This window comes from Diplotaxodon limnothrissa, linkage group LG11, assembly GCF_057381915.1.
Source record: "Diplotaxodon limnothrissa isolate DT_005_m linkage group LG11, D_limnothrissa_male_GT1.1, whole genome shotgun sequence".
Classification (NCBI taxonomy): Eukaryota; Metazoa; Chordata; class Actinopteri; order Cichliformes; family Cichlidae; genus Diplotaxodon; species Diplotaxodon limnothrissa.
The window spans coordinates 14,002,331-14,026,299 of NC_140606.1; the positions used below are offsets into that span (position 1 = coordinate 14,002,331).

The following is a 23,969-nucleotide window of genomic DNA, read 5'->3' on the forward strand; positions in this document are numbered from 1 at the left end:
ATTTAATTAAATATAAACATGAGAAGTAGTACAAAGTATTAGCTAATGCAAATATAGGTGCCTGTGGATTTCTATGAAAATAGAACCAATTTGTTTCTATTTACACATATGGAAGGATGGGAATAACTATTAAAAATGACATTGCTGTTCATGTGGACATGTCAACAGAAGTCTTCAATTTCTTGCTCCATCTCCTAATAAAACAAACACACAAGGGAAGAACTACAGATTAGGAACATTAAAATACTAAAGCAAAAGTAGACATCTTTGAAAATAAAATACAAAACAAAACTGATCAACAAAGTTCAATTGTGATAAAATACTCATAATCATACAGAGACCCATCATTAAAGTTATCAGTTACACCAACTCAGAGAGGCCAAGGCAGCGTACAAGAGAAGGATCGAAGACCACTTCACCACCAACAACTCACGACAGGTATGGCAGGGAGTTCAGCACTTAACCAACTACAAACCTGGCAATACCACGTTGACTGAGGGTAACGCGGAGCTTGCAGAGGAGCTGAACCACTTCTTCGCACGCTTTGAGGTGAAGGGACCAGAGGCAGCAGCAGCAAAAACATCGGACAGCAGCAGCCCAAGCCTCATAGTGCAGGAATATGAGGTGAGGCGCACACTGAGGGCAGTGAACCCCAGGAAGGCCACCGGACCAGATGGGGTAACCGCAAAGGTCCTAAAAGAGTGTGCAGACCAGCTGGCTGGGGTCTTCACTAAGATCTTCAACACTTCACTGTCCCAGTCCTGCATCCTGCCGTGCCTAAAGTCAGCCACAATTGTCCCACTGCCAAAGCGTACTAACATTAGCAGCCTCAACGACTACCGACCAGTTGCTCTAACACCTGTTATAATGAAGTGCTTTGAGAAACTGGTCCGACGTCACATCATGTCCTGCCTGCCACCCACACTCGACCCGCTCCAGTTTGCATACAGAGCTAACAGATCAACTGAAGATGCCATTGCTACAACGCTCCACACCACCATCTCTCACCTGGAAGTGCAGGGCCGTTACGCCAGGCTGCTCTTTGTTGACTTTAGCTCTGCTTTCAATACGATACTCCCGGACAGACTAATAGATAAACTGCTGGAAATTGGACTTCCTTCCACCACCTGCCGCTGGATCAGAGACTTCCTCTCAGACCGTGTACAGAGAGTTAGAGTGGGGCCTCATCTTTCCTCAGCCCTCAGCCTCAACACCGGCTCTCCACAAGGCTGTGTACTGAGTCCCCTACTGTACACTCTGTACACACATGACTGTGTTAGTTCCCACCCAGACAACACAGTCATCAAGTTTGCAGATGATACCACTGTGGTGGGGCTCATCTCAGGGGGAGATGAGACTGCATACAGAGCTGAAGTTCAGAGGCTGTCAGATTGGTGTGCAGACAACAACCTGGACCTCAATACCACCAAAACAAAAGAACTGGTAGTTGACTTCAGAAGGAGGAAGTCCGAGCTGCAGCCTGTCAGCATCAACGGGGAGTGCGTGGAAAGGGTCTCCAGTTTCAAGTTTCTGGGTGTGCACATAGACACAGACCTCCAATGGAGCTCTAACACCTCTGCGGTCTTAAAGAAGGCCCAACAGCGTCTCCACTTTCTGAGAATCCTCAGAAAAATGGACCTGAAGAAGGAGCTGCTGACCGTCTTCTACCGCTGCTCCATTGAAAGTGTGCTGACATATTGCATCGGTGTGTGGTTCTCCAGCTGCACCACAGCACACAGAAAGGCACTCCAGAGGGTCATCAACATGGCCCAAAAAATCATTGGACATCCTCTTCCCTCCCTGAAGGACCTGTACAGCACTCGCTGTCTCAAGAGGGCACGCAGCATCCTACGGGACTGCACACACCCAGGACACCGGGTGTTTAAGCTGCTGCCGTCTGGCAGGAGGTTCAGGCTGCTGAGGTCCCGAACAAATAGACTCAAGGACAGCTTTTACAACAGGGCAATAGCCCTGATCAATGTAAATAGCTGACCTGACTGGATACCTCCCTGGACTTTTTAGGGGGAGGTAACAATGTTTAAAACGATAACAATAATATTTATATTTATAACAAGGTGCAATAATAATTAATGTGCAATAATAACAGTGTGCAATACACATACACTTATTCTTCTTTTTTATACTAAGTTAATATACTGTGTTGTGTTGTTTGTTACGTTGTGATGTGTCATATCGTGTCGTGTTGTGTTATATGTAGTGCCGACGTAGGACAGTTTTTCCAATTTCATTGTACTACTGTACTATGTATGACTGTGCAATGACAATAAAGACTTATCTTATCTTATCTATCTTATCTTAATATCTCCAGGAGCAAAGTTTACCAACGCTCCTCCAGTAATCACCTGTATTAGTGCAGTTTTGTTGTAGTCTCGTCTGTGTCTATAGATGCTCTGGCAGAGCAGAGCATACAGTTTCTCCAGCTTATACACCTCATAGCCTTCTGTTTTAGTTACCACCTGCTCCAACAGCACCTGAAAACACACAGGACAAAAAAAGGAATGGAATTACACATTTACAATATGTATATATATATATATATATAGAGGGAGAGAGAGAGAGAAATCTGCAGTTGAGCAGTTTAGTTCTCTTTTTTTCCTCGTTGTCAGCACACACTACACAGATGGTATCCCACACCTTTAATTTGTCTTTGTCCACAACTACAGGAGGGGTTTCCTCATCCAAGATCTGCAGAGCTTTGTCCACATTGATCATCTGCTGCTGCAGCACAGCGTTTTTCAGAGCCCGAGTCATTCGCCTCACGTTCCGCTCTGAGACACCAAACAAACATGCACACACAGGAAAACACACAAAATGTTTACACGATTGTAACAGACGATAGCCTGCTGGTATTTTCACTCTGAGGCCCAAGGACTGTGGTCTAGAAGCACTATACTAGTAATCTGCTTTCCCTGCTGGACATGACGTGTGCTTTTTTCCCCTTTCAGCAACATTTTCAACTAAACATCTGGTGTCACATTAAATGTGAGAAACCAGTCTTAGTGTGTTGACATCCAACCTGTGCCTGTGTCCTCCTCTCCTCTGGCAGCTGTGCAGGCATCTGTGGTTGAGGATTCTTCCACCTCCATTGGTTCAGCAGTGATGTTCTGCTCTGCCTCCTCTTCTGTAACTACCTTGATGTTTTCTTCCTGGCCTACACAGCGACTCGGCTCAGTCTGAGTTTTTGACAAGTTTAGAGTTTGAGCATCTACTGCGCGGGGATGCTGGTTATCTGCTTCAGCCTCAATGTAGCTGTGCTTGTTAGTGTTCACTGAAAGAGGTTTGTGGTTCTCTTCTGCTTCCTGTCCTAACAGCTTGTTTTCCTCTAAGTGATGTGCAACAGCATCGTCCACCTTCTCTTGTTCATTCTGCGTCTCGCTGTGATTTTCCAGTTTTGCTTTTTCACATGAGTTGACCTCATCTTCAGGATCTGCTTTCTTCTCCACTCTCCCCTCCTCACTGCTTTGCATTTTCTCAGAAAGTCCAAAACCATCTATGTGAGTTTCTGCAGGTTCTGACTCTGCATCAGCTATTGTATGATCCTCCTCTGCTCCATCGCCCTCATCACATTCTTCTCCTGCTTTCTCAACTTCATCCTCATCATCTCCATCCTCTTCCTCCTCATCAGACCCAAGCTGATCATCATTTTTGGACACGTGAGGAGAAATGGACTTCTTCTTTGCATAGTAGCCAGTGGACCATCGGCTCTTCCGACGTTTCTTCTTCTGGGCTGGGGGAAAAAAATGTTGTAATCCATAAACTGAGAGATTATTTGCAACTGATTTATGTGTATGATTATTTGCTACTAATTTAAGTGTATGATCTTTACCTGTATTTTTGGGCGTTGTAAAAGCAGAGGAACATGGATTATTAGTAGCTGGAATTGTGGATCCATCCAGCTGCTGTGAGCTGCTGTCGGTGATCTTAGCCTCAGCAGGAGATTTGGACTGTTTGGGAAGGACGTGGTAGAAGGAGGGAGTAAATCGTGCAGTGGAACAACCTGAGGTAGTCAAAAATAGAAATATGTACACTTTTACTTGTTTAAAACTGCAAATGAACTGCTCCTTAAGGAAACCTGAGACAAACAGAGTTTGTTATATCACATTAAAACTAAAAATTTCAGATTACTCAAGGTTTTTTTTTAATTTTTTTATAGCCATTATTGATTGACCCCAGATTGTTTATTTTATAACTGAGCTAAACCAAACAGTCTTTTTAATTCCATTGGACCAGGACAAATGTCAATAATCATGCACACACACATAGAGACACAAACTGACCTCTTGCTCTGCGTGACTCCTTGGTCTCCTCACAAAGCTTCTCAAAATCTTCATCCAGTTCATCTTTGATGATAGCATGGACTGTGTCTTTCAGTGCACATGCTCTGTGCCGTATCTGACGATCTGAGAAAAAACAAACATTTACACTCCAATCAGCCTATGTGTGAGCACTTTGTATTTCACTGATTCTTCTCTTATCCATGGTGTATGTGCATGTGTGTGTCTGTTGTCCACTGTGTATACCTGAGGGATCCCTGTCTGGGTTGTATTCGAGGGCATTCTGCCAGATGAGATCCACGTCCTGAAGGAACTCTTTGACTGTTCCGTACTGATGGAGGTCTATCCTGGAGAGGACTGTTGACAGGTCCATAGGCTTCTTGATCACTTCAGCATAATCTGGAACCTGAAACACAGGACAGATGCTGAGTGAAGGAAAGAGATGAAACCAAACATTTCAGAGGATCTCAGAGGACAAAATCGGTTGATATGAGCACGGCAGTAAATTGCACATTAAACTTGTCATTTGTGGGGATAGGTTTGCTGCCCCCCAGTGGCAGTATCTAAATACATACTTTAGCTAGGCAAATCTTTAACCTTCAGTCATTGCTCCCCTCCTGAAATATTCTCTACTGTGGTAATCCAGTGCTGTCTAAGGCATTGTTGGAGTACAAGGTAATAATAATAGCACTACTACCTCCTCTAAATCCACTGGCTTTGTAAAAGCCTTGAAGCGCTTATCTTGGGACAGACGGTTGGTGACATCACGTAAAAAGAGGCGAAGCTCTCTGAGGGTGTCTTCCTCCTGCTCCTCCAATCTCTGAGTCTCCTCTTGTGTTAGCTGACGTGGAGCTGGTGGAGGGGCGACTGGCAGCACTTCCAATGCATGAAGCACTGAGACAAGTGAAGAGTTGACAGATTTAATTCAATTATGTTTTGCAAGAGACAAAATGTATATCTTGGAAGCATCTGCTTTTAGCTTCCATCTAGGATAAGATGAACATTGCCGCACTGTGCGACCATATGAACAGATGTTGCACACTTAAACTACAAGACTGCTGCTTTGAGCCAATTTTAGTCATGAGCTGGGAGATATGTTAGTATGAATGTATAGGCTTACCAGCTTTCTTATTTGAGACAGGGGCCTTAGCAGCCTGGTTGAGGATTAGATCCTCAAAGAAGTCTCTTCTTTCCCTACTGGTGGGGACCTGAACTTGGAAAACCTCTCCGTACTCAAGCCGAAACAGCTCCTGTACCTGAGATGAAGAAGGTGAAAGGTGAGACTACCGCAGATGAATGCAGCTCTAAATTTTAGCGGGCCCTTTTGCATTCAGTAAAAACAGAGACACTGATTTATTACACCTTGTAAGAACATTTGACAAAGCAGATAATAACTGTTTATCCTCTGGCACATTTGCAACCCATGAAACAGAGCATTACTCATCTTTCCATACCTCAGTGCTGAGTTGGTCATAACGGAGGCTGCAGGTAGCGAGCAGAAGGATAGGAGAGAAGGCCGGGATGGAGCTCAAGAGACTCAGGAAAGTAGCTCTTAAAGCAGGACCAACTGTTTCCCACCACTGGCCAATGTGAGGGATGTACAGGATACTGGGGGAGGTTCTCTTGGCTTCAACAAAAATCTGCAGAACATGTGACAAGAGCAGTAAATTCTAATGCAATTGCAACATCTGGACTGAAATCTACAGACGTGGGTATGGACGTGTAACAGCCGTCAGTTCCCTGCCCCTCCTTCATTGTGACTAATCTATTCTGTGTGTTTTCCTTATGCTAAACGCTCCGCTTAAGCCTCGCCCAGGACTGGAGCATTAGTTTCTTCTGTCGTCTTCTCTTTTCTGTTCTCATGACCCTGAATGGACCAGTACCCCAGTTCCTGCTTCAATGATGCTGCACCATCAACCATACCTCCTGCTTAAAAGTGCAGCAAACTAGGGTGGCTTATGATTGTGTGTGAGAAGCCTGCTGCCATGCATCACTGTAAAATAACAGCATCTTCTTTCATACACGCACTTGTCTGTAGTACATAATTATCCCCACTGCTCATGGTACAAGGAAGTGGAGCCCATGAACTACAGTTTTTCTGTGGCAGCCATTTTGGCCAGTCAGGTCCACTTAAAAGAACACACTGAATTTGACAAGGCTGCAGAGGCAAAGATTGTCTCCAGACCACCTCAAGTCAACATGTACCTCTACATTTTCTTTAAATGCAAATGATCCAAATGTAACCATAATATCACATATTTAATTTGGCTTTATAGCTCATGTACCTGAGCACATGTCTCTTCTGGTGCAGTTGCGCTGGCTCCAAACAGCATGGCCATGTCCAGTGTGTACACCGTGAACTTCTCCAGAGCGTGGAGCACAGCAGGAGCTAGGTGAGAGCTCTGGCCTGAACCTGGTCTGCCCTCCAGCAGCAACCGGGGACGGTAGGATGTGGGCTGGCTCAATACGCTCCTACACAGGACAGACAGAGATACTGAGATGGTGAAGTAATAGGAATGTTTCACTTCAGTAACATCTGGGTCTCAGGCATTCCAGATAGCTAACAGAGAGGCAATGTAGAGACACAAAGTGGTAGAAGTAGATGGCCATTTGATTTAAAATTGATTTCAAACAGTACTTGTCAAAAATACCACCTTATATTTGAGACTATGTGTCCTACCTGTGGAGGTTCAGGAGGCCGTTAGCGGCAGGTGTTTTGTGTTGGGAGGTCTGTCCAATGGGGCAGACCTCAGAGTCCTCTTCCTCACTGAACATCAGATCATCATCAGATACAGCAAAGGCCACATCTTGGATCACACAAACACAGCAGGTAAATAATTACACCCTGAATTAAAGAAAATGAAAAAAGCTCTTTGTGTGTCGCATCTTTTTATTGTTTCTCTCAGTCTTTGATTTCTTGAAAGAATTCCTATGATGAACATAACATGCGTGTAGCAACAGAGCAAGAATAACAAGGTAAAGCAGGACCGCACCTTGTTCCCTCTTTCTCTTTAAGCCCATCTCAGCATGCGGAAACACTCTGCTGACTGTGAGGAGGATGCTCTGCAGGGCTGCATTCAGCAGTGGACGAATGGCAGGTACCAGAGCCTTAGCTGGTGACACTACCGCTCTAAAATAAATAAATAAATTATCATAATCATTATCAAAAGTACTTAACAGTATGTATGCAGCAACCAGGCTGCATAAGGACTGTGAAGACAGTACCAAAACTTTACCTCTGGGCAGCAGGTACCATCTTGGACATGGCAGACATAAAATCTTTGTTAGTGATGGAAATGGAGTTAACGTCAAGTACAAGTTTCTGTGATGAGGAGTAGATCTGTGGGTAGCGGCGCCGCAGTGCGCACAGGGCTGCCTCTGAAACGACCGCCTTGATGTCCGCTCCACAGTAACCTTAACAACAGAAAGTTTATTAATAAGCAAACTTTAACCTGTATGGCCAGAAAACTTCATGTGATCGCTTCCTAAATGAATTCAGGATTGTTAGTGTCTCAGGTTTATTCCTTCCTTCTTCCTATCACATTTCAACTTACTTATACAGTATGGACAACTATAACTTAATGAAGCATGTATCTCTACGTGACATGTGCTCAACTTACCAACACATTTATCTGCCAGTTCCTCCAGAAAAGCCTCAGAGAGTGGAGGAGTCCACTGTCTGGTATGGATCTTTAGAATCTCCTTTCTTGCCTGCCATACAACATAAGATGCCAACAATTCATGTTCAGAACGAGCAATGCTGCTTTTTTTCTACTCATGCTAATGTGCAGCAGTATTGAAAACTACTAATATTTACAAAATACTACCAATATTTACTATATCGTATTGCTGAAACTACATTCCTCACCTCTCTGTCGGGAAGGCCAAACAGGAACTCTCTGTCAAAGCGTCCGGGTCTTCTCAGAGCTGGGTCGATGGAGTCCAGCCTGTTCGTAGCTCCAATCACAACCACTTCTCCTCTACTGTCCAATCCATCCATCAGAGCCAGGAGGGTCGACACAATGGAGCTACAGACACAAAGGGTTAGATTTAGTTTTCATTAACAGTCTTCTCTGTAACAAAAAGGACACACAGTGACACAACAAGCCCTAAATATTAAGGCTCACTCTATCAAGGTACCTAACTGAGACAGTGTAAACTGGAAAAAACAAACAAACAAAATAAAGACCGTTCTGCTTCATTTTTCTGGTGCGTTTTAGGGCTCTACATTTAGGAACTGAAAGAAGCTTCTGTAACAATTTCCTAATGTAAATTATACTTTATTCCTAATAAAATATACAAGCAAATGTTTATTTTACAGAGTTGTTAAATTTGAGATAAAGTCAAGACTGCAAACAAGCCTGACCTGTGAATCTGGTCCTGACGGCTGGACCTGACTGGAGCCAAACCATCAATCTCATCAAAGAAAATAATGGAGGGACGCATCTGATATGCCTGGAAAGAACCCAGTAAGAACCTATTAACACCTGATACATGTACAGGTATTAAATTTTTAATTTTCAACATAAAGGCAGATGAGTTCAGTTTACCTGGTCAAACAGGAGACGTAACTGTCTCTCAGATTCTCCAACCCACTTGCTGAGGCAGTCAGCTCCTTTCCTCATGAAGAACGAAACCTTTTTGTCGCCCTGACTGCACTCACTGGCTAAAGCTCTGGCTACAAGTGTTTTACCGGTGCCCGGGGGACCATAGAAGAGACAGCCCCTGAAAGACAAGAGAAAACCATAGCGATAGGGCTGTGCGATATGACCAAAATCTCATATCCCGATATAAGACATCTATCGTGCAAACATGTTTGTGTAATATCCTGTATATCTTGCATACATAGTGTAGTGTACTTTATGTAGCCTCATTATTTGGGAAAATAAATTGAAAAAAATCTTCAAACTACATTAAAAATAATGTGCAACCGTGACTTTTTGACACACAACTTTCTCCTGTTCACAAACACACTGCTTACCTGGGTGGCTGTATCTTGAACCTCTCAAACACCTCTGGGTAAAGCAGCGGGAACACCACCATCTCCTTTAGAGCTGAAATGTGTCTGCTCAAACCTCCGATGCTGTCAAACCGCACCTGATCGCATTCACAACAGAGTTACATTAGGATTACATGTTTAATGTGCTTTCGTGTAACATGTTTTTTCATTGCATCTGTTAATCGGGCCATTCTCTGACGCAGCTCACCGTCCTGTCAATCTGCATGGGGTCCACATCAGCGAGGCTAGCTCCGATCTTCATCCTGTCTTTGTGGATCCCCAGCAGGTCTTCTTTCACAAGGTTCATAGGTAGACATCTACAGGACACACAAACAAAAACTGTAAATAGCACCAGCATTTTATTATTATAAAACACAACAATCAGGAGTTCTGGTATTCTCACTAATGAGTCACAAGGCTAACCACAAGTTTTTCTTTAAAATCATTTGTACAACCTTTTATGTGTCTTATTTCACATTGCAAAAAAACCAGAAAACAAAACAACACCTTGATACACCTACTGCTCTCACCTATTGACTGACCGGCTCCTGTTCTTACTCCTCCGTCTCTGAAATTGCTCGTCGTCTGAGGAGGAGGACGTGGAGTCGCTGCTGTGGATGGCATGTCTCCTCCTGTGCACCAAAAGATGTGAACACAGCTTATTGTAAACAAACAAGGTTATCAGCATGGAGGCAGGTTACTCTCACCAACAATGAGATTAGGATTAGAAGCCATCTGTAGCCACATATAAACTGTGACAAACAAAAAACAATACACCACCATTGGTCATCATTCATTAGTAGAAATCATATTGAGGAAAAAACAAAGCAAAATATCTGATTTGTACAAGTGTAGCAAAACAGGAGTGACTCATCCAACCACTTTAGATGACACCATCACCTGACGACACCTGAGCAACACACAGGGAGAGCTTCACTTGCAGAAAACTTAAAAGGCTTGTGAGGCCAAACCAATTGCACAACATTCAAACGTTTTTAAAGTGACAGAAGTTTCAGATTAGATGTGCAGAAATGAAAACAAGTGCACCCAAAAAAAGCTGTCAAATGTAATACAAAGTAATACAAAAATAAACTAAAATAGAAAGTTAGGGCATTTGCTCTGTAACGAGCAACAGGGGAACATTAAACTAATTAATGAATAATCAAGTTAAGTTTTTTCATTATCTACATTTTTCCACATGGTCAAGACTGATATTTAACTTATGATTATTCACTGACGAGCTCGGATTTTTTACAGCAGCCTAAAAGAAATGCTCTAAAGTGCATAACGTTTGAATGAAGATTGGTTCACCATCTCTTTACTCGCCACAGCAGAGTGAAACTCAAATGCACCAACAGCAATTACCAACAACCGCAGAGCTAACAAGGAGAGACTCTATTAAAGACAAACTACAAAAACTGTAAACACTGACAAAGAAGAGCAGTGAGGGTCTTACCTCTCAGAACTACTCCTGATGGTAGGACGGGGAAAAAAAGAGGAAGAAAAGAGGATGGATTTGACATGCAGTGATTATGCTAGCAACTAGTAGAAACAGTGTTATGGCAATAGCTGTCAAAGAATCTGTTTGAAATCAAGCCTTTGCCAAACATTTTTGAGTATGTCTGAGATGAGGATCTAAACAGGTATGTGACTGTTTAAAAAAGTTCATAGATAACCTGAGAAAAGTGGACAATGCGCTAAAATAATCCTGTCTGATTTAGTAATAAACATCTGTCACGTGTACAAATTTAAGAAAAACAAAACATAACAACATGAGGTGTTACTCCTGCATATGCTGTATGTACAGGGTAATGTTCGGTAGCCGAGCTGTGACACTAACCTGCTGGTTCTCCTCCTGTTGTAGGGGCTCCTCGGGGCTGTGGAGCTGAATCTGAACCTGCGCCTGGTAGATGAGGAGTGGTCCTTGAAGTACATGCTGCGCTTCCTGGTCTCTCTCGGTTCTACAAAAGAAAAGAAAGCATCCTTCAACAGTGCAAAATGACAAGACAAAAGCAATTTAAGCAATTATTCTAGTTAATCATGATGATGATCCACAGCTCTGAATGGACAGCATACCATCTAGTGGGGCCTGATAGCGGACCACGGTCTTTCGCTGTCTTAAGTCATAGCGTCTTTGGTTTTCTTCTTCCTCATCTTCAGCATCCTCATCATCTTCTTCTTCCTCCTCGTCATCTTCTCCATCTTCCTCCTCCTCTTCATCATCATCATTATCATCCTCATCCCCTCCTGTGAATTCAATGAAAATGTAAAACAAAAATGAAACACCACATGACACTGCTGCTGTCCAAACTTCACTATATGTTGAGATTGATGTTGAGATTAATCCTCCCCTGAAGAAGATAAACTCAGACCAGCATGCCTTCAACTAGAAACGTTCCTGGTGACTAATAAACGTGAAAAAAAAATTAACTAACCGACTAGCCTAAAACTAACAAGCCCCTAGATATCAAGTTTTATTTGAGGAGCCTTTAATGGAAAATCTCAAAGCTGCCTAAACAAAAAAACAAGAAGGCAGTTTGTATCCGCAAAATAGCCAACAATAATAGCCCTAACAAAAATTTCAGGTCTTGATTAACAGAGTGATGGCATTTTTTTTTAAAACAGTGACTGCAGCTCCATCTGGTGGCAAATGGCTGCATAATATTCAGGACACAAACCCTGCATTGGGTATCAATTCAAATGTTTATAATTAGATTAAACAACTGGTACGTCTGGTACTGAACAGTGACAGTAGCAAGTTGTGCACATTCCCACTGCACACAGTATTCCTAAACTGTGTTCCTAACATTACTAGACTTTAACCATCTCACCTTGGTTCTCTTTCTCAGTTTCTTTAGTCTTCACATTGTTCCTCAGAGACCTTCTCATTCTGCCACTTGTGTACACACTCAGCTGCTCAGAGGAAACAGAAACAAACACTCATCAGTTCAACAGCTCGAAGATGGCTTCACACCGTCAGCTACTAGCTACCCACTCTCTATAAAAACACTACATTACAGAGCACCATGCAGAACTGTGAAGTTTCCTGTGTGGATTATCACCTCTTCCTTAGCGTCTCTATCCCGGTCTCGGTTCCCCAGCCTGCGTCTCATCTTCTGCATGTCGTCCATCTTCTGGAGAACAGCTTCAGCAGTGCTGAGGGACAAAGGAAGAATGGGACATTCATGTCTTATCTAATCCCTCATCAGCCCGCAGTGTATGGAACCGTGTTTGTTAAATACTACTAGAGATGACAGTTTTGCTGAGTGAATTCTGCTGAACTCACTTAGTAATTAGGCGGTCATACAGCACAGACTGGTTGCGGGAACCCAGTTTGTATCTGGTGATTCGAGAGCTGCGACGCACTGAGCGATGATCCTCGTCTTCCTCCTCTTCTTCCTCCACTTCTGGGCTTCGTAGGTTAAAGCGGCTCCTCTTGGGAGTGGATGAGCCTTCCACTTCATCCGGAACATCTGGGATGCAAAACATAAGCTCTCCCAAGTTAGATGTATAGAGACTAATATAGAAATATTAGTTACTCTACACTGCTTTAATTTAAAAGCATGGATTCTACAATACATGGTACCTGCTTGCTGCTTGCCATTCGATGCCTTTCCATCTCTCTGCAGCCTGGAAGATTTCCTGACAAATGATGACAAAATAATAATTTTCTTGTGTTATATTGCTGCATTTCATATACATTAAGCACTGATGGAAATCCACTGAGAACTAGATTTTGCATACAGCTGGTGAACTTGGATGGCAAAAATATTACAGTTTAAATTGGGCATTGATTCAGCTAGCTTACGAAAATATAAAAATCTCATTTTTATACCCATCAGTCATTTTAGTGAATGGCAGGTATTACACATTTAACACACAACCTTCAAATCTGCAAGTAGAGGCACCAGAGAGCTTGTTAAACAACACGACTAAAAAAATAATCAGTTAACAATGTGAGTGGTGTTGGATTACCTGGTACAGCAGCCTCCAACTTTGTCCTCATCAGCAGGGGAGCTGTTCTTGGGTCGCGAGTCCGCAAATGAGACCTCAAATTTAACCTTTTGCCCTCTGGTCCTCAGAGAGTGGTGGAGACCACTGTCCTCCCCCTGTTTCATATCAGCATGTGAGTGACACACAGTGCTGTTATAGTTTACAGAATATGTAGTCGGGAGTTAAAAGCTGCCTGTCCAATGAGTTAGGAAGTCAATCTCATGCTCAGATTAAGTGCAGTTAATGATTAACATTAGAGTGAAAAACTGATGTGCAGAGAGTGCACATCTACTAATCAGTTATCACCTGTGTACTGAAAGGACCTATTTATATATCATTAATTTACATAATTTATCTAGTTCACTTAAATTCCTTCACATGTAGTATCTTATATTTGAGATCACTCTTTAAAACGTGCTCACACACACACAAACACTACTAACATGTCTAACTCCAACTATGTTATGAGCTATAGGTAATTAATTAATTCAAAGCAAATATAGCAAACCGAAGCTCTGACATGAATGCAAAGAGGACTGCTGGGTGGAAGTGATGGTCATATGACTGAACAGCTATAAACTTGCTTTCCTGTGCATTAAACACGATAGTATCTTGGTTTGCTCTAGTAACTAAACCACTATTTGCTCCTCTAGTGCTGCGGCTGACCTCGGTTCCTGCAACTATTTATTTTCCATCAAGCAGATTTAAAAAGTACTTTTGTTATAAAGTAACAGACGGGTCTAAGATAAAGGTCAATGAAGAATTACTGAATGGACAGAAGCCTTATAATCTTTCTACTAACAATACAAACACGCACACGTAACTAACAGTGAGTTTAATTATGTGATATCATACGATGTTGTTATATGATTATGATGCTTAACGGCAAATCAATAAGATGATTTAGTTAAGAAGTCATTTAGACTGCGATAATAAATGATTGTCACGCATGAATAAAAAATAATGTGACTATGCTTTTAACTCTTTCGATACATCATGATAGGTAACAAAGCGTCATAACTTAGTAATGCAGAGGAGAGGATAGTTTTTAGCCAACTTAGCATGGTAGCTAAACTAGCACAGCAAAGTTGCATTCATAGCAGACTTATCCAACCAACAAACGGTTACTACTTATCTGACCAGCTGTTTCAGTGTGTGTTCTCACATTCGCAGTGTTGTTTTCAGGGCTGCTAAAGCTGTCATACGGGGCCCGGGAAGATCGGCTGAGCCGGGCGGACTTTCTCTGCGACGCGGGAAGCAGTGAGAGAAACTCGGAGCTCGTATCCAACTCAATCGTCCTCGTCGGTGTTGTCGCTACCGGCTCGGCTCCGACACTGCCGCTGCTGCGTAGTACCACCATCTTGGCTCTTAAACAACCTTATAATGACATGAACGACGAGCAATAAACTGTCAATCTACATTAAAATGACTGGCGGTTACGGAACCGCCGACACATTACATAAAACGGTATATCCACCAGCTGACGCACACTAGCTCCTTACTAAAGCCTTGATTTCTGGCGCCATAAACGTCATCAGAGGTTATGAGGTAAGCGGCAACGGCCTGCCGCTCGCAAAAATAGACCTCCTAGCTAAATGCAAAGCGGAGTAATAAGATGAACTTTACACGGGTAGTGAAATTAACTGTTAAAGTAGATTTATTTTCATCATGTCGATATTACGGCGGGTTTGAATGGTCGCTGTAGCCACTCTTGGAACAGTCGCAGTATTCGTAAAAACATTAGGAAGCGGAGGGACACACTACAATTTGAAAAAAAGGTGTTCCGGCTCATGTTAGAGCGCGCTCTGCTGTGAAGTACGCGCTCATTTAAGTCCGCAGATATTCAAACGGCTCATTCGCAGTTTGAACATAAAAACACCGCGATAAGGCTGCCATTTCACAACAAAAGCACATACATTAAACACACGGAGTCATCACAAACTCACCGGCTTTTATTTGAATAAGTGACAGATATCAGAAGAGAGAAAAAAAATACAAACTTTGGAACTGTTTGTAGGCTAAAAAGAAAAAAAGAGTACATCATGTAAAACTGCTGTACAGGCAATCAGATCCTGACAGTAAAATCTCAGAATCTCCCATTAGATCCTCCCTATGTGCTTCTTTTGTTTATCCTCTTTCCTAGTGGGTTTCAGAGTGGATGAGGAAGAATTAATCAGGGATGCAAATTAAGGCTTCTCCTGGGCTCAAGAAGTCTCACTTACATTTAAAACCCAAGCCATGTCTAGCAATACCACTTTTGAATAAATCCATGCTCGATCTTAAGTGCCTTTCAAACATTAATGAGCAACAAAAACAGATTTGATGGAAGACTTGAGATTTTACTCATCAGAGTCCACATTCCTTTTCATTTGCACAGTAGCCAACTGTCACATTTCACAGCACCAGGGTGTGTTCAACAACAATACCAACTGGTTAAAGATCTGTTATTTGCCACTGGCAGATTTTAGTCAATGCACAACGGCTGCCTCATTACTTTAATGGGTCTGGTCAGCCGGCCTGTTGTGATGGTCAACAGGCCATTTAATTCTGTCATACAAGATAAGAATGCATAATAATAACAACTATGAATATGAAGAAGTTACAGCAGTTTTTTTTCTCCGGTGTTTGAAGAACAGAAGCTGTCTCATCATAAGACAATGGGGCCATATTATCTTTATAATGGGTTTACAAAAAAAAAAAAAAAAAGCATCATGAGACAATTGGCTACTGTGCTGGCTTTTGTCTTGAATGTGACCGAGGGGGATGTGTTCAAGCAATGGCTGCCAGGTAGTCTTTCACCTCTGCTGGGGTGAGTCTTTTGAAGCCAGCCTCGTTGCAGATGCCCACCTCAATGTTCTCCTCTGTCATCTGACCCTCAAAACTCTCCTGGAACACAAAGACAAGATGGTTTGAATAACCACCACTAAGGTGGAGTCACTAAGCCGTTTCTGGTTACAAGCTGCATACCTTTAATGTCAGGATGGCTGTGTGGATGGCGTCTTCTAATTCCAAGTCATTGTTATACCTGAGGAAGAAAAACAAAGTGGTCAAACCCTTGAACTATTGAAACAATAGACCCCTTTCACAGCAGCTCCTTTTTGCATTAAATGGTGCTGTGTGTTAATGGTTCTCTATTCAAGTACAGAGCCTTTAAAATGCATGTACCCAGTCTTCATTTTCAAAATAGACAATTTAAAGTAGGTCAACAGTCTAAATTCAAACTGTGTGAAGAGCTTATTGGTTACCACTCATTCAAACTGCTTTATAATAAACCACAAATGAGATATAGCACTCTAAACACAGTTTACACATGATCATTGAGACAGCTACAGTAAATACACAGAGCTCTTACTGTGGGAGTTTGGCCACCGAGCACCAAATACATCCAGTACAAAATATCAAGCTCAGTCCATGGAACAGAAAATCACTGAATTTTAATTAAACGTGACTTTATAAATGGGACCTATAATTCTAATTTCCAACAATATATTTTATTGTGCGGCATCCCTTAAGTTGATGTGAAAGGCAACTTACTTATCTTATGGAGCCCTTCAGATTTCATATAAATGATGCATCTATCCCACTGGTTAGTGGACTTCCAGCACTTCTTATTTATGTTCTTGAGTTTGGACTTTATGCATTGCCATCTACTATACTCTGAATATGTATCATTCTTTCATTAAAAATGAGGCTCAAACTGTGTTACTAAGGCCATAAACTACTTAAGATTTTTTTTAACAAGATAATTCAAGTGAGTTGTATGGCCATCCTCTCAGACTTCTAATTTAACAGAGGTCGCCCTCTGCAGGTTTAAGTCACTTTGGCACTGAATTCACTTTTCAGAACCATCTTTCAACTCAAAAACAACCTGTTTTAGCCAAACCGCACCTTTGTAAAGGCTTATTTTTTTCTAACAGGCCAATATCTGGAAGCCTGCAGAGCGTCAGTGCTTTTGAGCACTAATGTACATAAGCGCATAAGTACTAAAGTTGGCCTTAAGCAAACAATCATACAGAAAAACTGTGACAGAATCAGACGTAATATATATTCCTTATAAGTTTTACATAAACATGCAACAATTTAGTAATATGAATGAAAACAGGGAAATAATGAGTTACTCATTTACGTGTACCTTTTTTCAAGGAATGTTTTTCCATTAACATAGTTCTTCCCCATGGCTGTGGCTTTCCATGCGAAATATGCACCCTGCCAATCACAAACAAAATAAAAAAAAACTTTAGGTTAGCAGGATGACCTGCAAAAGCATTTTTAAAAGCACAAGCAATATTTAATCCTGAGCTGTAGGCAGCAGTGCTGAGAACTAGAAGAACGTACAGAAGGGTCCGACTGGAACAAGTAGGGCTGGTCTTCATCCCATCCAGCTATCAGCAGAGACACACCGAATGGACGCACTCCACTAGGGATGGAGGGGTGAAAAAAAGAGAAATATTACACGTCACTAATTAATTTCTCTCTAAAGACCTCGAAACTGTCAAGCAAAATCAGTAACACATTAACACGTCTTTTAAAGTGGACTGAATTTTGAGAAAATATCACAGCAATGCAAAACAAATTCTACCCCTAAAGCATGTCACTAGTAAACAGCAGTGTGTCTACCTTTGTGTGTGTGTGTGTGTGTGTGTGTGTATGTTTGTTTGTTTTGTTAAGTATATACCCACCCAGACTGTGTGTACTCCTGCATCACAGAGGCCACCCTCTGGACAAGCTGGCCTGTAGGAATGGGCTCCTGGTAAACCAGGAAGTACTGTTGTGCCAACTTGCGGGCTCGCCGCACTAAAACCCTGCCAACATGACACACTCATTATTTTTCTGCAATTAGCTTTCAGTTGTCATTTCAGTTGCCTAACAAAATGTCACACTATAGTCTGCAAAGCCGTTGGCAACACTCACCGGTAGTCAGGCCCCATGCCGCTGTAGACCATTCCTATGTGTTTAGTGATGGGCTCCACTTTATGGACGCTCTGTTCATCATACAGTATGGACTTCTGTTTTTTCTCTGTTGCCAAGACAACGCCATTGGAAGCTGGAAATCAAGAGTCACGCAGTTATTGAAGAATATGCGTTTCTAACCAGTTTCAACTCTGCTTGAATGTGCAGAGCTTTCAAGTATGCTTTGCGTCGCTAACATGTTGACAGATTCACTCTCAAAGCTACAGTCGAGTTCTGGACTCACCTTTGATGCCCACCGAGGGGGCTCCGGCTGCTACAGCTGCCAGAGCATACTCGATCTGTACCAGCTTACCGGAGGGGCTGCAAGAGAAAAAAAACACAACAAGCTGCTTCACTATGTGTTAAAGTCAGATAAACGATTGGAAATCCGAATTAGCGTATTGTAACTAACAGAGACGAAACTGAAAGTAAAATCTAAAACAACTGACTCATTTAAGCTAATTCGACGCTTTGCCAAAATAATCTAAATATTTAGCATTCAAAACCAAGCCGTCCATTTCAGTCTGCTCGGGTACTGTTCCGCATTAAAACAGGTGAGCTTTTGTTATGGGTTTGAACAAAGTTTATCTTTTCGAATGTTCAGTTTGGAAAAACTGTTAGCCAACATGCTAATAGGCGATGTTAGCCGATTCATTATCCGGCAATGACAGTGCATCAACTCCAGCGGCTCCAAAACCTCATCTACGTTTTGAAATAAAAAGTAATGCATACATGTGATGACGCTACTGCCACAAAGCAATTGTTACATGCCATAAGCTTCGATGCGGCTACTCAATTTTATCCATATTTTGACAAAGTTTACCTAAATGTGGTGAGAGAGAAACTGTAACCACGTTCCGCCATCTTGAGCTTCTTCTTCTTCTCTGCTGCTCTGGAGAGCTCCAAGTGCGATCACGAGTGAACATCGCCACCTGTGAAGATTGTGTGCTCGATCAATATTATTTTATGACTCCGTTTTTTATCATTTTTACTTTGCATTTCATTAAACTTGGGAGTTTAGTCCTTTCCACTGTTTTGAAAAAATATTTTTCTTAAGTATATATTATTCTTTAAAATAAAATAAAATACATATTTACATATTTTGAACTGAGTGTAGATATTTGTGTGATTACATATCATTATGGTTAACTAAAACTAAAAACTAAAACTAGACTTCTGAACAAAAAAATTAAATGAACTGAGATCATTTTGTGTCCGTTAGGGTAACTAAATTAACATAAAACTAAAGGTTTTATTTATAGAAAATACTTAGTTTTAGTATTTGTTAATTTGGTAAAAAATCTTATTACAAGTTGCCTGATGCGGCATTGGATGGTGTGTTTATTGAAACTCTGGATTTCTACTTTTAGAAGGTTCTGTGTTTTGTTTTTTATAATAAATTGACTGATTTTCCTAAACCTTGTCTTTGACACATGCCCAGTATATGGTGGCTTTCTCCACCAAGCTTGTATTATGTCACAAAGATTACATAAATATAAACCAGAGTTCTCTAGTCTGTGCTTTAAATGTGGCATTGAGGAGGATTCATTCCTGCACAGTACGTGGTTTTGCATAAAGGTAAACACATTCTGGCAAAAATGTCAAAACTTTTAGAGTTACTCTTTTCTTTAGATCCTCAAATATGTTTATTAGGAGACTTTACAAATGTTAGTACACTATTAAGAAAAAGCCCACAGAAGTTCCTGGAATTGGCACTATGCATTGTCAAAAAGTGTAAACCATTACCCGGAAAGCTGGAAAGCTGCCTATTTTTAGATTGATCTCAGAGATGAATAGTTGTATTCCACTTGAAAACATCACCTACACTCATCTTTATTTTCGTTGTCGTTGTTTCTCCTCTTCTGTGTGCGTGGGTTTAGAGGTGTGTTTTGTTCATGCTTCGCTAAGTGGAAAATCGGAAAGTAAAGTATTGCAAAAAAAACGATCACAACTAAAAGTAAAACTAATAGAAACGAAATTAAAACTAAACATTTTAAAACAATCAAAAAAAAAGCTTAAACAAGAACATTCACTCTGGATACTAAACTGAACTAAATAGCAAAAATATAGCTATAGCAAAAAAACAAAAAACAGCTGGAAAGCTTGAACTCAAATTTCCACACAAATCTAAAATATGCACACAAGGATTGAGACACAGTTTTGCTACAATAAAAGCTCCACGGTTCACCGCTAGATGGCAGCAGCGTACAAAATCTTTCCTTTTGTGTGCCGGAAATTAAACAGACGAAGTGCAGCTTGGCGTCGCTGTTTTACGACGTAGGGATCCTCAGTGACCGTGAGCTGTTTGACATGCTGGGAGAAGAGGAAGCGCGTTGGTAACAAAAATGATGAATTTATCTGCGTTAATTCACAGCCTCAGGTGCTCTCTGCTGCGCATTGAGAGTAGACTGTTGCAGGCGGTCGGACTAGAAGCACAGTTGGGTGAGTGAGCTGCTGCTAATAGCCTCTTTTTACGATGGGGTCATTCACACAAACATACTCATTAAAGACATTTTTCATTTAATACCACCAGTCCGTGTCGTGTTGCTGTTTCGGTGGAGTTAAAGACGTAGTGATTCCTGTAACGTTGTTTCCTTCTGCGTGCAGCTCCGGGTCTGGCTGTGAACGGCCCCAGCCTCCTGCCTCAGCTCGACCAGGAGCAGCAGCTGGAGGAGCAGCAGAGCCCGGAGCAGCAACCCGGCCTCTTGGACAGCATCATGTGGATGGCAGCACCCAAGAAGAGGCGCACAATCGAGGTCAACCGCACCAGGAGGAGAGCTGAGAGCAAACTTATTAAAGTCAAGGTACGCTCCGCAGTGACTGGATGATCTCATTGGGTCATTTCAACGTTTAAACCAAATTATAGCTTCATCTGTCTTACTGGTACCTAATTTTACTGCAAAGAGGGGTTTGATTTGTGGCAAATAAACCATTCAGTACGACGAGTCACTGGTAATATTTAGGATTTAAGGAGAGCACCTCGTTCATTAACGTTGGGTCCAGCTGAAGTGACTTCCATAGATCAGAGTACGCACATTGAAATGAAAGTGTACTTTGTGAAAGATACTAATATTTTAAACTGAATCCAAAATCTTTCTAGGAGGCAAACATTTTAGCATTGGCACGGACCTATATAGGCAATTCTTCTAAAGCATCATCTAATTTAGCTGCAAAGTCAGTGAACTTTGGCCCAAAATACAGTATTTGAAGTATTTTTTCCTTCGGAAATTATTTTTGTCTCCCAAAGATTTTTATTTATACTTCTTCAATTGCTGTTTCTCCTCTTGAATGTGTCTGATCAAACTATCTAAACAGATTCAATTATGGGGAAATGAGATTATTTTTATTTTACTTTAGTTTCATGCTTGCAAGACCTGTGGCATCCCCTGGGTCAGTCCTCATAGACTCCCAGGTTAAAATGTTAATACTTGTAAGCCTATTTTCCAACTCCCTTAGGGCAAAAAATCCTTGAGTGAGGAATTTTCTTTGGTCTGAACTCAATTTGTACACTTTTTAAAACACAGTTTCATAGAAATTTCGAACAGAATAAAATGATATTTTGTATTGGAGCGCTGAGAGTTGAGCTTCACTTAGACATCACTATGAAAACAAAAAATGACACTATTCAGCTCTACAACTGTGTAATAGAAGGGAGCGTTGTGACCATGTCACATGTGATAAGAAGCTGAACGGGTCACACTAATGTCAAGTGGCCACCTTCAATGTGTGTGTGGTGCAGCTCTCCTGTTTGCTGGACAGAAAGAAAGAAAAATAAAACTAGCTTTATTTTAAAGTGATACCTAACCCCAGTGATGTGTAAATGCTACCATTGATGTATATAGGTAGTGTTTACTAAAACGAGACCACAAAGTGTGGTGCAGGAATATCAAAGATGATCAGAAACATTTAGAGAAGCAGTCGCTTGCATCCATTGACCCTGTTTGCTTTCCCCTGCACCCCTCTCTTCCTCAGAACAACATCGAGCCGTGTCCAGAGTGTGGCCACTTGAAACAGAAACACATCCTGTGTGGCTTCTGTTACGCTAAGGTGTGCAAGGAGACCAGTATGATTCGTCATCAGATTCAAGCCATGGAAGGAGGCCCATTGAAGGCCCCCACTGTTGAGACTGTGGTCTTATATGAGGGGGAAATCCCAAAGGAGCAGGACAAAGACAAGAGGATAGTGGAGAGGCCCAGGAAAAGGCCTGCATGGTTCAACTACTGAAGCTGTGTGTGACATATACCACGACAAACAGCATATTTCAGTCTCTCTGGGTCAGTTTTTCTTCCACAAATTAAGAATTAGTTTGTTCAGAACTGATCCAGAGAGCTTAAACATCAGAAACGTGTTTCCAGTAGAAAATATGCCTTTGGAGTTGATGATATCATAGTTCGGTTTTTCTAAAAGCCAAGACTGTCAGATTATGGACATAATTCAACTGCATAATACTTTTGATGGTTTGACAATAAATTCCTTATTTGAAATAATCTGCTTTGGGTGAAGGTGATTGACTTCTTCTGCTTCATGAAACAGGAGGAAACTTCCAGACTGTTTATGAAACGTTCTCCAGTCTTCTGAGCATTGGAGGGACGCCATTAATTCTTAAAAAAATGAACATATTCTAGTTTATCAAATCCCATTTAAACCCTGTTGTGTGACCTCTCTCCTTAAAGTAGGAGGAAAATGAGCATATGCAATCACAATTATTAGTGACGAGAGGTGCTTTCACTATAAATGGAATAATGACTCAGAGTCTGATGTTTTTAAGATCTGGAACACTTAACATCAAATCATGAGTGTCACTGTCATGTTTACTGCTTTCTAATGCTTATCAGAGTCTGGCTGCACAATTGCTTGTGGTAGAAAACTGTCGGTTAACAGGATCAGACACTGGTGTGTACAAACAAGCAAGCAACGTCGCTTCAGCCACAACTTCCTTTAATCAGGATTCGGCATTAAACCAAAGTCATGTAACGGTGGCTCATGTGTCGCTGGAGTAGACTGTTTTTGCTGGGATGAGTCCAGCATACCTTCCACTGCCTCAGTGTCCCTGTGATTCAGTTTCCCCCTCATAGTTTGATAAGACCGGGCTTATCAGTGTTCCACTGAAATTACTTTGGTTTACTTGGTTTGCACAGCGCTGTAATCTTGCTTGTTATGTTCTTACCAAATTCTTTAGCAAGAATTTAGTATATTTTTAAACAAATGCTTTCACTTGCCTTTTAATTAAGGCTGCCAAAAATATTTTAACCTTAAATATTTTGTAACATCTGCAGACATTTGTATGCAATCCATCAAATTAATCGTTAACTGTATTTGTGTTATCTCTCTTGCTTTATCAAATGAATGATACCTAAATTGCAGGTGTACAAAGGTGGTGAACCCCTGAACTGTAAGTGTACAAACGTATAAAAAATGATTTATTATTGGCAAGTGTGTTTTATCAGCACTGTTTCAGTATTTTGCCTATCATGCTAATTTCTAACACTTTATCTTCATTGAACTATTCTAGGGCAGCTTGAATTAAAGCTCAGAATAATCCTTATTTACCTCTTAGCTCCCCTTCCTTTAAAGCTAGATTTCTTTTGATTGGCTGCCCCTCATTAGCACAAAGTTTGAGCAGCAGGTGGGAGGGGCTTCTGTGCTCACAGTCAGAGCTGTGTGTGCATGAAATGGCTTTATTAGAAAAAAATCCCCTCACACTGACCATCATGCAGATCCCAAACATGACA

The 23,969-nt window shown here is 41.5% G+C and overlaps 3 protein-coding genes and 1 non-coding gene across 4 annotated transcripts; 1 reads left to right on the forward strand and 3 right to left on the reverse strand.

Annotated features, from left to right (window-relative positions):
- Positions 1 to 43: 43 nt before the first annotated feature.
- atad2 (ATPase family AAA domain containing 2) lies at positions 44 to 14,800 on the reverse strand. The gene is made up of 30 exons (XM_085365154.1): positions 14,453 to 14,800; positions 13,270 to 13,403; positions 12,881 to 12,936; positions 12,581 to 12,767; positions 12,357 to 12,450; positions 12,126 to 12,207; positions 11,371 to 11,541; positions 11,135 to 11,255; positions 10,751 to 10,765; positions 9,825 to 9,926; positions 9,503 to 9,611; positions 9,277 to 9,392; positions 8,846 to 9,020; positions 8,662 to 8,750; positions 8,164 to 8,323; positions 7,916 to 8,006; positions 7,532 to 7,709; positions 7,289 to 7,425; positions 6,976 to 7,102; positions 6,581 to 6,767; positions 5,750 to 5,935; positions 5,416 to 5,551; positions 4,993 to 5,189; positions 4,542 to 4,701; positions 4,299 to 4,421; positions 3,848 to 4,018; positions 3,038 to 3,748; positions 2,656 to 2,789; positions 2,364 to 2,492; positions 44 to 194 (listed from the first exon to the last, which is right to left on the reverse strand). The coding sequence occupies exons 1-30, from the start codon at positions 14,645 to 14,647 to the stop codon at positions 162 to 164; spliced, it is 4,506 nt and encodes a 1,501-aa protein (XP_085221280.1). The 5' UTR covers positions 14,648 to 14,800; the 3' UTR covers positions 44 to 161.
- Positions 6,322 to 6,458, reverse strand: LOC146622457 (small nucleolar RNA SNORA5). The gene has a single exon (XR_014906590.1). It is a non-coding gene; the product is annotated as a small nucleolar RNA SNORA5 (small nucleolar RNA).
- A 436-nt stretch (positions 14,801 to 15,236) lies between the features above and the next one.
- psma2a (proteasome 20S subunit alpha 2a) lies at positions 15,237 to 19,112 on the reverse strand. Its single transcript, XM_085365155.1, has 8 exons — positions 19,061 to 19,112; positions 18,482 to 18,558; positions 18,199 to 18,331; positions 17,967 to 18,089; positions 17,623 to 17,704; positions 17,420 to 17,493; positions 16,255 to 16,312; positions 15,237 to 16,173 (listed from the first exon to the last, which is right to left on the reverse strand). The coding sequence occupies exons 1-8, from the start codon at positions 19,099 to 19,101 to the stop codon at positions 16,057 to 16,059; spliced, it is 705 nt and encodes a 234-aa protein (XP_085221281.1). The 5' UTR covers positions 19,102 to 19,112; the 3' UTR covers positions 15,237 to 16,056.
- A 1,447-nt stretch (positions 19,113 to 20,559) lies between these two features.
- Positions 20,560 to 22,751, forward strand: mrpl32 (mitochondrial ribosomal protein L32). Its single transcript, XM_085365156.1, has 3 exons — positions 20,560 to 20,679; positions 20,845 to 21,041; positions 22,210 to 22,751. Exons 1-3 carry the CDS (start codon positions 20,583 to 20,585, stop codon positions 22,459 to 22,461), a joined length of 546 nt encoding a protein of 181 aa, XP_085221282.1. The 5' UTR covers positions 20,560 to 20,582; the 3' UTR covers positions 22,462 to 22,751.
- The last annotated feature ends 1,218 nt before the right edge of the window (positions 22,752 to 23,969 follow it).

Coding starts and splice junctions, on each gene's coding strand:
- atad2 (XM_085365154.1), bottom strand. CDS start 14,647: ATGGTGGTACTACGCAGCAGCGGCAGTGTCGGAGCCGAGCCGGTAGCG. Junction 5,936..6,580: donor CAGAAGAGACATGTGCTCAG/GTACATGAGCTA, acceptor CATGTTCTGCAG/ATTTTTGTTGAAGCCAAGAG. Junction 4,702..4,992: donor AGCCAGTGGATTTAGAGGAG/GTAGTAGTGCTA, acceptor CCTGTGTTTCAG/GTTCCAGATTATGCTGAAGT.
- psma2a (XM_085365155.1), bottom strand. CDS start 19,101: ATGGCGGAACGTGGTTACAGTTTCTCTCTCACCACATTTAG. Junction 18,090..18,198: donor GGCATGGGGCCTGACTACCG/GTGAGTGTTGCC, acceptor TCATGTTGGCAG/GGTTTTAGTGCGGCGAGCCC. Junction 17,494..17,622: donor TGTTCCAGTCGGACCCTTCT/GTACGTTCTTCT, acceptor TGTGATTGGCAG/GGTGCATATTTCGCATGGAA.
- mrpl32 (XM_085365156.1), top strand. CDS start 20,583: ATGATGAATTTATCTGCGTTAATTCACAGCCTCAGGTGCTCTCTGCTG. Junction 20,680..20,844: donor CGGACTAGAAGCACAGTTGG/GTGAGTGAGCTG, acceptor TTCTGCGTGCAG/CTCCGGGTCTGGCTGTGAAC. Junction 21,042..22,209: donor GCAAACTTATTAAAGTCAAG/GTACGCTCCGCA, acceptor TCTCTTCCTCAG/AACAACATCGAGCCGTGTCC.